The sequence below is a fragment of the Sus scrofa genome, chromosome 2 (assembly GCF_054392235.1).
Source record: "Sus scrofa isolate SSC_HxYL_T2T_F1_AM1 chromosome 2, Sscrofa_HxYL_maternal_Yorkshire_Landrace_v2.0, whole genome shotgun sequence".
In the NCBI taxonomy this organism is placed as follows: Eukaryota; Metazoa; Chordata; class Mammalia; order Artiodactyla; family Suidae; genus Sus; species Sus scrofa.
Window position 1 is genome coordinate 108,165,989 of NC_139384.1, and position 14,808 is coordinate 108,180,796.

General features: G+C 35.7%; 1 protein-coding gene across 15 annotated transcripts in view; it reads left to right on the forward strand.

The window, feature by feature from the left end:
• POLR3G (RNA polymerase III subunit G) overlaps positions 1-14,808 on the forward strand; it is a 41,061-nt gene that overhangs the window by 21,350 nt on the left and 4,903 nt on the right. For 6 of the 15 annotated variants that reach the window (XM_085014069.1, XM_003123778.5, XM_085014068.1 and 3 more), the window contains 3 exons: positions 640-690; positions 8,801-8,883; positions 13,339-13,485. In XM_085014069.1, coding sequence (XP_084870195.1) covers positions 640-690; positions 8,801-8,883; positions 13,339-13,485 — 281 coding nt within the window. Of the gene's footprint in view, positions 1-639; positions 720-8,800; positions 8,884-13,338; positions 13,486-14,808 lie in introns of all 15 variants that reach the window. The other 9 variants (XM_085014075.1, XM_085014076.1, XM_005652940.4 and 6 more) reach the window with 3 other exon arrangements.

A 14,808-nucleotide genomic window follows, 5' to 3' on the forward strand; every position in this document is an offset into this window, starting at 1 on the left:
TTTGTTAACCGCGGAGCCACCATGGGAACTACTAAATCTTTTTTTAAGGTCCACACCAGAGACATAAGGAGGTTCCCAGCCTAGGGGTCGAATCAGAGCTGTAGCTTTCCAGCCTGCACCACAGCCACAGCAAACACAGAATCCGAGCCACATCTGCGAGCTATGCCTCAGCTTGCAGCAACCCACTGAGTGAGGCCAGCGATCGAACCTGCGTCCTGATGGATCCTAGATCCTAGTCAGATTTGTTTCCACTTTGCCACGACGGGAACTCCTAGGTTTATTTTTTCAAATGGGATTCTGTACATATTTTTAAGAAGCTTTTTAATTGAATAATTTGTCATAAATAATTTTTCATGTCCATAAATATTTTTCTATATTTTTCTTGTTATGAAAATTTCTGTTTTTAAAACTAATTATATGAATATAATATAGGTATTAAAAGACTATTGTGAAAATTGTGTATTTCAAAGCTCTTTTAATAAACTTAAAAATATATCAATGTTATAATTTTATTTCCAGGCAGTACAGTCAAATATTAAGAAATTTTATTTTCATTGTATAAACAGCCATCATGTTTTTTAAATTATTATATCCAGTGCCAATGATTCCTAGAGAAAATTTCTCCTTTTGTACATACAGATTGGAGAAGACTTCCCAGAGAGTTGATGCCAAGAAAAAAATGCAAAAAAGGTACATTAACTAATGTAATAATAATCCAGGTAGGAAAAGGTTATTCCTTAACTTCTATTTAATATGGAATTGTCAACCTAAAGTTACACTTATGTTCCGAATGCCTTTCCTTAAAATATGTTCGACATTTTATTTTGTTAGAGCTTTTTGTTGTTGTCTGTTTTTTTGTTTTGTTTTTGTTTATTTAGTTGCTTTTCCTTTCTTTATACGATTTGTATATGCTTAGGAAGACTTTTCAGTTATGTGAATGTTCTCATTTGCATGTTTGAAAAATTTTAAATATGTACTGGCTATATTTTAAGGGTTTTTTTTTTTTGTCTTTTTCTGTCTTTTTTTAGGGCCGCAGGTGGGGCATATGGAAGTTCCCAGGCTAGGGGTCACATCGGAGCTATAGCTGCCAGCCTATGCCACAGCCACAGCAACATGGGATCCGAGCCACATCTGTGACGTACACCACAGCTCACAACAATGCTGTATCCTAACCCACTGAGCAAGGCCAAGGATCAAACCCCCTTCCTCATGGATACTAATCAGATTTCATTTCCACTGTGGCACAATAGGAACTCCCAATATATTTTAAGTTTTTAATAAAACCTTCAGAACTGGTAATATTTGGGAACTGGTAGAGTAGAACTTTATGGTATACATAAAATACCAAAGTGAAACTTTCTGTTGTGTTGTTCTTCTACAGTTCCACTGAATAAGTAGTTGTTGAGCATCTACTGTTGCCAGACACTGTGCTAAGAGGAAGAAGATGGTGATCAGAATGGGAATAATTTTTGCCCTCACAGAGCTTACTGTCAGATGGAGTAAAAACATTAAACAAAACACACTGTCCTCTTGGGAAGGTCAGGGACGGGTTCTTTGAGGAGATGCACTTGAATTCCAGATTAAAAATGAATACAAGTTTACTACAATGAGGTTGGGAGAGAGACATTGAAGAAATTAGGAGGTTTTTTTTGGCTGCACCTGCAGCAGGCAGAAATGCCCAGATAAGGGATCAAGATCAAACCCGAGCTACAGCAATGAATGGCAGCACCAAATCGTTAATCACTAGGCTGCCAGGGAATGCTGAGAAATTGATTTTTTTAATGTGTTCTTGTTGAATTTTAAGAGTTCTTTGTATATTTTGGGTAATAGTAGGAAAAACACTTGTGCTGTGTTTCTCTTTTCCTCTTGTATTACTATCACATTCACAGCATTTCTGATGATGGATGTGAGTTTTCTCCCTGTATATCAGACAATTCTCTGAAGCACCAGCTGGATATCCTACAATTCAATTCAATTCTGACACTAAGTGGAGTTAGCACATACCTCACAGGTTAGGTGCTCGTCCCAGGAGACTACTCCCTACCACAGATGACCGTCCAAAGTATAGTATGTGCCCAGTTTACCCACAACTTCTGTCTGAGCTGGCTACAAATCTGAGGTTCCTATGACCCCCCAACCTCGCCCCCAACACACTTTGGATTTGATTTGCTGGAGCCGATTACAAAACTCGAAAATGTTTCCTTACCTTGACCAGCTTATTATATAATACAGGTTATGATAAAGGATACAGATGAGCAGTCAGATGAAGAGATACATGAAGTGTGGAAGTTTCCCAGTTCAGGAACTTCTCTGTGGAATTGAGATGTGCCACCTTCCAGTATGCGGATGTGTTCACCAACCCAGAAACTCTTGGAACCACATGCTCTGAATTTTTAATGGAGGCTTCATTATATAGACATGATCAATCAAACTCAGTTCCCAGTCCCTCTTCCCTTTTCTACGGGAGGAGAGATGGGGCCAGAAGTTCCAATCATGGCTTGATATATCTGGTGGCCAGCCCCATCCTGAAGCTACCTAGGAGCCTACCATGAGTTACCCTAGAACAAAAAAACCACTTGGTTCTAAGTTCTTTAATCACCCAGTAAATTCCAAGGGATTTAGACACTTACTAGATAAAAAAAAAAAAAAAATACTCATAACACATAGAAGTTATTAGGGTTTTAGCAGTTCTGTGCACGGAACCAGGAGCCAAGACCACTTTATATTTTTTCTATTTCACACAGTCCTTGATTAAATATGTCTTTTGCAAATATTTTCTCCTGGTCTATATCTGTCTTATTCTCTCAACACTGTTTTGCAGAGCAGGAGTTTTTAATTTTAATGTAGTCCAGCTTATCAGTTCTTTTTTGCATGGATTGTATGTATGTTTGGTTTGCATCTCAAAAGTAATCACCAAACTCAAGGTCATTTAAATTTTCTGTTATCTTTTAGGAGTTGTATAGTTTTGTGTTTTACATTTAAGTCCATGATCCATTTTCAGTTAATTTTTGTGGCAGGTGTAAAAAAAGAAATCTATGTAAATTCTTTTTTTTTTTTTTTTTTTTGCACATGGAAGTCCAATTGTTTCAGTACCATTTGTCGAAAGGACTGTCTTTTGTCCATTGTATTGCTTTTGCTCTTTTTTTCCGTATTTATGTGAGTTTTTTTTCTGGGCTATTTTGTTTCATTGATCTATATTTTTATTCTTTCACCAATAACACACTGTCTTGATTACTATAGCTTTATAGTGTGTTTTAAAGTCAGGTGGTGCAAGTCATCTAACCTTGTTATTTTTATTCAGTATTGTGTTGGCTACTCTGGGTCATTTGCCTCTCCATATAAACATTAGAGTCAGTTTTGATACCTGCAAAATAATTTACTAGGATTTTGAGTGAGATTACATTGAACATGTAAATGAAATTGGGAAAAAAAATGACATCTTGATGATATTACGTCTTCCTATCCATGAACATCGACTATCTGTCCATTTATTTAGTTCTTTGATTGAATTAATCAGAGTTCTGTAGTTTTCCTCATATAAATCATGTACATATTTTATTAGGTTTATATCTAAGTATTTCATTTTGGGAGGTGCTAATGTAAAGAGTACTGTGTTTTAAATTTCAAATTCCACTTGAATTTGAAGTGAACGTTCATATATAGGAAAGCTATTGAATTTTGTGTATTAACCTTATATCCTATAAAACTACTGTAACTACTTACTAGTTCCAGGAGTTTTTTAACCAGTTCTCTCAGATTTTCTGCATGTCATCTGTGAACAAAGAAAGTTTTATTTCTTTCTTTCAACCTATATACCTTTGAATCCTTTTCTTACCTTACTGCATTAGCTAAGACTTGCAGTACAATGTTGAAAAGCTGTGATGAGAGGGAACTTACTTGCCTTGTTTCTGATCTTAGCGGGAGAGTGTCAAATTTTTCATTATTAAGTATGACATCAAATTTTTCACCACTAAGTATGATGCACCTGTAGGGTGTTTTTTAGATATTCTTTATTAAGTTGAGGCAGCTCTCCTCTGTTCCTAATTTACTAAGAGGTTTTTTCCTGGCATAAATGACTGTTTGATTTTGTCATATGCTTTTTTTGTATCTATTATATGATCATGTGATTTTTCTTCTTTAACTTGTAGAGGTAACAGATTAATTGATTTTTAAGCCAACCTTATGTCCCTGGGATAAATCCCACTGATTGTAATGTATAATTCCTTCCATATATTGTTGGATTGGATTTAAAGTATTTTGTTGAGGATTTTTGCATCATTATTCATGAGAGAGATTGATCTTTAGTCTTCTTTCTTGTAAAATGTGTCTGACCTTGTTATTAGGGTAAATTTGACCTCATAGTATGAGTTAGAAAGTATTCCCTCTGCTTCTGTCCTCTAAAAGAGATCCCCCTCCCCTTTTTAACAGCTTTATTGAAGTATAATTGACATATAATAAAATGGGCATATTCAAAATTAAGATAAATTTTGACATATGTATTTAAAAATTTTTTATTTTAACTGTAATTGAAAAAATTAAGTATAGTTGATTTAAATGCTGTGTTAATTTCTGCTGTACAGCAAAATTTCAGTTATACATATATACACACTTATGTTTTCATGTTCTTTTCCATTATGGTTTATCACAGGATATTGAATATAGTTTCCAGTGCTACAGTAGGACCTTATTATTGTGTATCCATCCTGTATGTAGTAGTTTGCATATGCAAATCCCAAACTCCCAGTCCTTTCCTCCCCAACCCCTCTCCCCCTTGGCAAGGACAAGTCTGTTCTCTGTATCTGTGAGTCTGTTTCTGTTTTATAGATATGTTGATTTGTGGCCTGTTTGAGATTGCATATAGAAGTGATATCATGTGGTATTTGTCTTTCTTTTTCTGACTTACTTTACTTACTCTGATAATCTCTTGGTCTATCTGTGCTGCTGCAAATGGTATTATTTCATTCTTTTCATGGCTGTGTAATATTCCATTGTGTGCACATCTTCTTTATTCATTCATCTGTTGATGGACATTTAGGTTATTTCCATGTTTTGGCTATTGTAAATAGTGCTGCAGTGAACATAAGTGTGCATGTATCTTTTCAAATTATAGTTTGGTTTGGATATATGCCCAGGAGTGGGATTGTTGGATCATATGGCAACATTGTTTTTAGTTTTTTGAGGAGCCTCCATAGTATTTTCCATAGTGGCTGTACCAACTTACATTCCTACCAACATTGTAGGAGGGTTCCCTTTTCTCCACACCCCGCTCCAGTATTTGTTATTTGTAGAATGTTTATGATGGCCATTCTGACCACTGTGAGGTGGTACCTCATAGTTTTGATTTGCCTTTCTCCAGTAATTTGTGTTTATGTGTTTATTGGCCATCTGTATGTCTTTGAAGAAATATCTATTTAGGTCTTCTGCCCATTTCTCAGTTGGGTTTGTTCTTTTGTTATTGAGATATATGAGCTGTTTGTATATTTTGGAAATTAAGCATTTATTGGTTGTATCATTTGCAGATATTTTCACCCAATCTGTAGGTTGTCTTTTCATTTTGTTTATGGTTTCCTTTGCTGTGCGAAAGCTTATAAGTTTGATTAGGTTCCATTTGTTTATTTTTGGTTTTATTTTTATTTTATTTTATTATTTCCTTGCGAGACTGACCAAAGGAAACATTGGTATGGTTTATGTTAGAGAATGTTTTGCCTGTATTCTCTTTTATGGTGTCATGTCTTTTATGGTGTCATGTCTCTAAGCCATTTTGAGTTTATTTTTATGTGTGGTGTGAAGGTGTGGTCTGACTTCATTAATTTGCATGTGGCTGTCCAACTTTCCCAGCACCACTTGCTAAAAAGACTATCTTTTTTTTTTTTTTTTTTTTTTGTCTTTGTTGTTGTTGCTATTTCTTGGGCCGCTCCCGCGGTATATGGAGCTTCCCAGGCTAGGGGTCGAATCGGAGCTGTAGCCACCGGCCCACGCCAGAGCCACAGCAACTCGGGATCCGAGCCGCGGCTGTGACCTACACCACAGCTCACGGCAACGCCGGGATCGTTAACCCACTGAGCAAGGGCAGGGACCGAACCCGCAACCTCATGGTTCCTAGTCGGATTCGTTAACCACTGCGCCACGACGGGAACTCCTAAAAAGACTATCTTTTTTACATTGCATATTTTTGCTTTTGTTGTCATGGATTAATTAACTGTAGGTGTGTGGGTTTATTTCTGGGCTCCCTTTCTGGTTTCATTGATCCATATGTTTGTTTTCTGCCAATATAGTGCTATTTTGATTATGATTACTGTAGCTTTGTAGTATTGTGTGAAGCCTGGAAGAGGTGTGCCTCTTGCTTTGTTCTTTTTCCTAAGGATTGCCTTGGCAATTCTGAGTCTTTTATGGTTCCATTTATATATATTAGGATTATCTGCTCTAGTTCTGTGAAAAATGTTATGGGTAATTTGATACGGATTACATTCAATCTTTAGATGGCTTTGAGTAATATGGCCATTTTAACAATATTAATGACAAATATTTTAAATGGAAGTATTTTTATTTTATTTCAAAGACTATTTAGGTTGATTGAAAACAGAATATTGTATGTTAGATATGATAGTTTATCTACCGTCTTTTATAACCATGGCTTTTATTGAGCAAATATATTACTTTCATAATAAAATAACATTTGCATGGATGATATTGGTCATGTCCTAGTGAATCACAAATTTGTAGCAAACTTTAAAAAGCTGAAAAGAATGTATCTGATTTGGAGGAATTAATGTTCAAATATATCCCACCAACTGCTCATCTCTGGGATCACACATACATTAGTAAAAGTTTCCAGTGCATCAAGATTTTCATTTGTTGAAAACAAAACAACGAAACTTTCTTTCTCTATTCTTCTCTAACATTTTTATTGCGTATTATATAATTTTTGTGTTTCATTTTTGGTAAGCTTATACTCTCTCTTTTGTTAAAATGGCCTCCCCTGATGTACATGAAAATGAACGATACCAAAAAGAGCCAAAGACTGAAAAAGTTTGTTTCCTGAAGAACCAACTACTGGCAGGTGTTAAAAGGAAAAAATTCAAATATATGCAAATATTTGGCCAAAGATTAAAACAAAATCATATAAAGCTTTTGGAATTAAAACAGTCTTAACAAATTTTGGTAAATGGACATTTCTTTCCCAATTACAAATAAAAGATTAGCCCTTAAGAATAACTAGAATAATACATAGCAAAAATTGCTTAGTGGAGTTGAATATGCAGCTGACTTTCTTAGCTAAGAGATTAATAATTTTTATAAGCTTATTTACCCTATTGTGTTCTGTAACATCCATTTAATAAATTTGTGTTATGAAATTTAAGTAATTTGATAAAAGCTCCTTAGAGAAAAAGACTTCATGACGTGAGTAAATTAGTTTTTAAGCTGATGTTTTCTGGCATCAATATTAGAATATATATTGAGAGCTTGTTCATATATGATAGGATATTGTATATGGTACAATTCCTATTAAATAGTCTTTGATGTCAAAGGGAGTAGAGAAATTTACCCATCATTAAATCAAACTATTTTTTATAATTTTCGTTTGAGCAAAACCTTACTAATATGTATGTTTGAGAATTCTGAGCTCAGTCATTCCCTGAGGGACAATTTGGTATAACACACTAAGTTATAAATTCCATCTATTATGGGTCATGTGCCACAATCTTAAAATTTCTTCTTCTGGAGGTTAAATGTTAATCTTTAACAAAAATTACAACTTTCTGAGCCATATTTTCCTTTGTTACTAAGCAATTTCTAGGTGTTTAGTTTGACTTTGGGAAAGAACTGTAATACTTTTTGATCACAGTGGGACATCCCATAATGTTTTGGTAACAAACTAGCGGAATCTACATGTGAAACAATTCTCTATTCCCTGCAGTTTCAGAGTACCCTCAAAAGGCAGTATTTTTGATATGCCTTAAAAAATTATGTATCCCAAAACCATGAAAACATTTTACTTATATTACTTTGAGTTTTCATATTCATATGATGGGTATGTTTAGTTTAACTGTTTTACTCTTCATTCAAAAGGTGATACTGGGATGCCCTGAATATAACCTCTTTTTCTCATCTCTTGAGCCACTGGCAGATGCATATTTATTCTGCACTTGTTTGTTTTTAGTTGAAGTATAGTTGACTTACGTATCATATTAATTTCTATTGTAAAACACTGTGATTTGATATTTTTATGCATTATGAAGTGATCACCACTGTGAGTCTAGTTACCACCTATCACCATACAACGTTATTATAATATTATTGGCCCTATTCCCTACCCTGTACATTATATCTTTGTGATTACATTATTTTATAACTGGAAGTTTGTTTTTTATTTTTCCAAATCTGGTAAGACTGCCATATTTAAAATTCGTGATCAGTGAACAGAAAGCCAGTGCAAATGATAAGTTTGTGAGAGCCTTTCACTGGCCCTCTTGTGCTCCTGCCTGAAGAACATTGTTAGGCAGTTTTGGCCCTGATGACATTAATTGCCAGTTCACAATTTCAGTACTACTATCAAGATACCTGGTTGCAGCCTTAGAAAATATTCTATTAAGTAATAATCATCCCTCATAATGGAAAATTGGTGACATGTGCTGATTTATTATTTTGTTTATTCTTTAAGAAAACTAATTCAGCGTGCAAATTATGTGACTGCCTGGTATGACATACTACCATGCTAGATGGCATCTTAAAAGATGAAGAAATGTAATACACAGTTACTGTCATAGAAGAATGTGTTAATGTTGGTTTTTTGCTTCAGCAGGCCCCAAATCCAAAAAGACAAAAGATCCAGGCAAAGGCACTTCACTCACTAATACTGCAGATGTACTGAAAAAAATTGAGGTAAGATTTTCTTCTTACTAAAAGAACATACTGGAAAAATGTCATGCCTCTTTTTTGCCTTCAACCTTTCCACTTTCTCTTACTTTTTAATATCATGTGCATTTGGCAGAACCAAGACCACATAGGGTATATATGGTAATTAGAGAGATTTGCACATTGTTGGTGGAGAAATGTGGGGCTCCATCCTGTCCTTTCTCCCATTCACCTATCAGCCTGCCTCCTTTTCCACCATATTCCTCTTTCCCCTGGCTTTTTTTTTTTTTTTTTTTTTTTGCTTTTTAGGGCCGCACCTGCACCATATGGAAATTCCCAGGCTAGGGGCCAAATTGGAGTTGCAGCTGCCGGCCTGAGCCACAGCCACAGCAATGCCAGATCTGAGCCATGTCTGCAACCTACACCATGGCTCACTGCAGTGCCAGATCCTTGACCCACTGAGCAAGGACAGGGATCCTACACATATCCTCATGGTTACTAGTCGGAGTTCATTACCACCGAGCCACAATGGAAACTCCCCCCCTCACCCCCCTGCATTTGAATTATATGTGGGAAAGAAAAATGAATGTGTATCTTTTAAAAAATCTCTCATTTTTTTTTCTATTTGTGTATATATATATGTAATGCTTTTTTCCCTGTCTTATATTAAATATAGAAGATTCTATTCAGGGAAAATCCTGTTTATGGAACTTAAATATTTATATGTTTATTTTTAAATATTTCAAAAACAAAAAGATGTAAAATTCATAAGATTAATAAATTGGTAATATGCCCTCCCATCCCTGTCCCTAGTCATCCATCCAGTTCCCCTCCTGGAGACAACCAGTGTTACCGGTTTCTTATATATCCTTCCAGAAACATTTTATGCATAGAAAATAGAGATTCTTTTTTTTTTTTTAATGACACAAGGTAGACTAATATACTCCTTTGCCTTTTTATTTTATCACATAAAATATCTTGGAGATATTTCTGTCAGTCTGTATAGAGTTGCCTCATCTTTGTTTTTCTAAATCTATACTACAAGAATGAACCATAATTTGTTTAATCAATAGCCTATTGATGGACATTATGTTTCATCTAGTGTTTCACTGTCATAAACAGTGCTGCGGTAGATCCATGTTAAGTTTGTCATTTCACATGTGTAGGGTAGATTACTAGAAGTGGATTTATGAGATTGGTTGTTGTGTATACTGTATTATATGGCAAATATGGATAATATGGATAAAGATTGACAGATCATTCTTCATAAAGGTTATACCAATTTATTCCCACTGTGAATATATGTAGTACCTTGCATTGACAGTGATGATGATGATGATGATAAGGATAATAGCTAGCACTTTTGGAGAACTTTTTATATAGCAGGCTCTTCGGTGAGCTATTTACATATATTATGTCCTTAAGATTTCATAATACAAAGAGAAATGGGTATTATTATTCCTTACTTACCAATGAGGAAGTCAAGGCTTTAAAATTTTTACTTGCATAGCCAAGTTGGCATAGCTGCATGGTAACAGAAACTCATTAAATTTTATTTTTGACCAGTACTTGAGCTAGAGATGGCATGTCTGAAAATCAAGCCAGAAGGATTATTGAAGGAATAGCAATAACTCTCAGGTTTAACTGTGGTGGAATGATGGATGGGTGTGCCATTTTATATTGATTGAACACAGATTCTGATTATTCTTAAAACTTCCTGGAAAGAAGTTGCTAAGATGACATGTGCTATAAGGAAGATTGATCTGGACCATTGGATGTGGTTTCTCAGCAGAACAAATTGTGTCTCCTTATTCCTACATTAAAACACCTTATTTTCAGTATACACATTGTTAAAACTGGAATTTTTAAGTCTAGAAATCCCCAGGAGTTAGTGGCTAAAATAGAGCAAAGTTAGCTTCCAGATGACTATTATTGTTTATTTCTTCAGCAAAAGTAGTTGTAAGTTTGTTTGTTTGTTTGTTTGTTTGTTTCTTTCCTTCTTTTTATCTGCTTTTTAAAGGGTGGTACTTGTGGCATATGGAGGTTCCCAGCCTAGGGGTTAAATCAGAGCTGCAGCCACCAGCCTATGCCATAGCCACAGCAATGCCAGATCCTTAACCCACTGAGCAAGGCCAGGGATCGAACCCACATCTTCATGGTTCCTAGCTGGGTTTCTTAACCACTGAGCCACAAAGGGAACTCCCAGTTGTAAGTTTTCTTTAATAAGGCTTCTGTGAGGAGAGGGAATGACATATAGTCAGATCTCATGATTAATGTGTGAATAATCAAACAGCAGTAAACTAATATTTGAGCTTTTTATTCTGCATGATACAAATGTAGGTGGCTCTCTCTAGGGTGGTCTATAGTATTTAAACCAGAAGAACTATTTCCTATTCATAAATTAACTGTTTTTGAAGTATTTTAATATTGTATTGCTCACATTATTAGTGAAACACATGTAAAGTAGTAGCAGTAAGTAGTTACATCTATGGCGACTACTAAGTAGATGAATCAAAACTAATAGCTTGGAGTTCCATGGTTGCTCAGCAGGATCCGGCACTGCCACTGCTGTAGCTCAGGTTCTATCCGCAGCCCAGGAACTTCCACATGCCTCTAGTGGAGCCGAAAATAAAAATAAAAAACCAATAGCTTAACACAAAAAGAATGACACAATGAGACAATGTGTGTGCCTCTGCAGTCTTTTTTCTAAATTTCATAAATATGATAATTGTTAACTGATTTAGGTATTTTATTGGTTTGATTTGGAGGTATGTGGTAGTAACAAAGTTGAGGTTATTTAAAGATATTTGCGGAGATCCCGTCATGGCTCAGTGGAAATGAATCTGACCAGCATCCATGAGGACGCAGGTTCAATCCCTGGCCTTGCTCAGTGGGTTAAGGATCTGGCATTGGCATTAGCTGTGATGTAGGTGACAGACGCAGCTTGGATCCTGCATTGTTATGGCTGTGGCATAGGCTGACAGTTACAGCTCCCATTTGACCCCTAGCCAAGGAACCTCCATATACTGTGGGTGCAGCCCTAAAAAGGCAAAAAGAAAAAAGATATTTGAGGTGGCAGTAGTGGAAATAAAAATCTCCTAGTCCCTATGTAGCACTGAATGAATTCTCTATCTAAAAAATATTATACGTAACTGGTTTAAAAATCCTATTGCTAATTATGAAGTAATAGCTAATAGCATGATTTTTTAGACATAGCATATTCCTTGTACAGAGTTAAGTAAATATAGTATCATAGTTGCCTTTGAACAACACAAACTTGCAGGTTGTAGGCCTTTTTACTATAGTTTGATTAAAAAAGAAAAACGTTTTGTGTATTAATTAATGTTAACATAGCATCATTATGTGTGTATGTGTGTGTGTTTATAGACACTTCAAAAAAATCGATAAATACCATTTTGTTTACTTCCAAAGGATGGCCAGTTGGAAAAAATTGCACACAGTATATTGTAGTAATAACTTATATAAAATAATATGTGTCAGTATGAAGATAAATCATCTTATGTCTATTACTTCGGTCTCAGTTTTTCTATCTTAGTAGGGAGGGTGACAGGAAAGTGGAGTTTGAATTTTTATTAAAAATTGAGTCTTTCTGATACAGTCTTTCATTGTCTTTGATTTCCTTAAATTCAAATTTGAATGTACTTAAAGGAATTTTTAAAAAATAAATATTTAAGAATCAATAATAGAATAGTTAAATTGTAGTCACTGCAAATGCAAAATATGTTTTCTTTTTTCTTTTTACGGATGCACCCATGGCAGAAGTTCCTGGGCTAGGGGTCAAATCAGAGCTGCAGCTACAGGCCTATGCCACAGCCATGGCAACATCAGATCCTAGCCGCATCTGTGACCTAGCCCACAGCTTGTGGCAACGCCAGATCCTTAACCCACTGGGTAAGGCCAGGGATTTGACCTGCATCTTTAGGACACTATGTCAGGTTCTTAACCTGCTGAGCTGCGATGGCAACTCTTGTTTTCTCTTTATATCTAATCTACAGAGCAAATATCTTGTAGAGTATTTATAGATTTATAAAATAGTGTTCTGATTACTGATTAAGAATAGTCATATTTTAGTTAAATGTTATCATTACATTCTTTTTTTCTCTTTATGTCAGGAGGAAAACAAAATAACACTTTGAAAGTTCTTCTGTATAAACCAAATCAACTCTATTTTAGAAGGAGTTAGCATAGAAATCATAAAAATAAAGCATTGTACATCTAGAGCCAAAATCCCAGCATTACCTAAGACCCACTTTTGAAGTATCAAAATCATAGAAAGTACCAGGGTAATGACAGGCCAGTATCTCCTTTCTTGAATTAACTCACAGAGTCCTAAGTGGTGGTCTGGAGGTGTTGGGAAGGGAAGATTAGATTAAGGTGATAGGTAACTCTTTACCTGAGGTTGAGCAGGGAAATCAGAGTCTAGTGGTTTCCATTTAAATTAATTAAATGCATTTATGCCAGGAATTGGAAAAGAGAGGTGATGGTGAAAAATCAGATGAGGAAAATGAAGAAAAGGAAGGAAGCAAAGAGAAAAGTAAAGAAGGTGATGATGATGATGACGATGATGCTGCAGAAGAGGAGGAATATGATGAAGAAGAGCAAGAAGAGGTAAGGGTCTATTTGGGGAGGGTAACAAAGTTACTAGGCTTAAAGATGATCAAATACAGAATCAGATATATGGTAAATACTTAAACAAAAACCAAGTTGATGGGAATCAGGGGTACATTATCATCACTGGCATCAATCCTTGGTATCAAGAGAATTATAGCATTGGAATTGTAATGATACCAATTGAGATGTAGGAGGCATAACTTGATGGCAGCTTTGTAAGTGGAAGTCCACCAGTTAAGGAAATTGATCAGATTAGTGTAACTAAGATTTATCTACATATAATTTTAAGTGGGCAGTTCAGATAATTAAGGGTTTAGTCATGTAGTTCTGGAGGGGAATCTCTTCAGTACATCAGGTTTCAAGTCCCAAAGTGCCTAAGGACATACAGAGAACTTTTATAATTCAACCTAAAGGATCTGACTTGAGTCAGACTCAGTGTTTTGGTTTTGGGATTTCCAACCTTCAGAAACATGAAGCATTTCAAAAAATAAGTTTGTTGCTGTGGCCTCTTTGAGACTTTATAGATGCCTTTATAGACGCCTTGTGCAGTAACCCTAGGCTGAGAGTCTTCTACATTCTTGTAACCACTGTCTTCATTTCACCTGCTCACACAACACCCTGAATCTTTCCTTCCCCTGAATTGCTCCAAGAAATCTTTTTTTTCCCTTTTTTTAGGGCCGCACCCATGGCATAAGGAGGTTCCCAGGCTAGGGGTTGAATTGGAGCCACAGCTGCCAGCCTACGCTGGAACCACAGCAACGTGAGAACCGAGCCCCATCTGCGACCTATACCACAGTTCACAGCAATGCCAGATCCTTAACCCACTGAGCAAGGCTAGGGATCGAACCCGCATCATCATGGATCCTAGTTGGGTTCGTTAACTGCTGAGCCATGAAGGGAACTCCAGAAATCTTTCTTAAATGCTGCAATATCTGTGCATTAAATTTTAATTCTTGTGAAATTTATATTAGTGTGCAGGGAGGGATATAGATCCATTTTTATCAGTTTCCAAATGGCTAGCCAGTTGCCTACCTCATATACTAAGTAATGTTCTTTTTGCATTGATTGAAATTCTCCTTTATCAGCTGTTAGATTCCTACATCTGCTTAGATATATTTCTGGACTTTGTTCATCAGTCTATTTCTGAATCATCACTAAGGTATTCCAGTTAATAGAAGCATCTGGTTATTTGTTAATATTTTTAGAGCATGTTACCCTTCTTTTGGAATTTTCCTGAATATTCTTTGACTTTTGAAATGCCCTGTTTATAAAGTCTACTTGGGTTGAGCTGTGTTGAAATTAAGATCCATCCTGACAAGA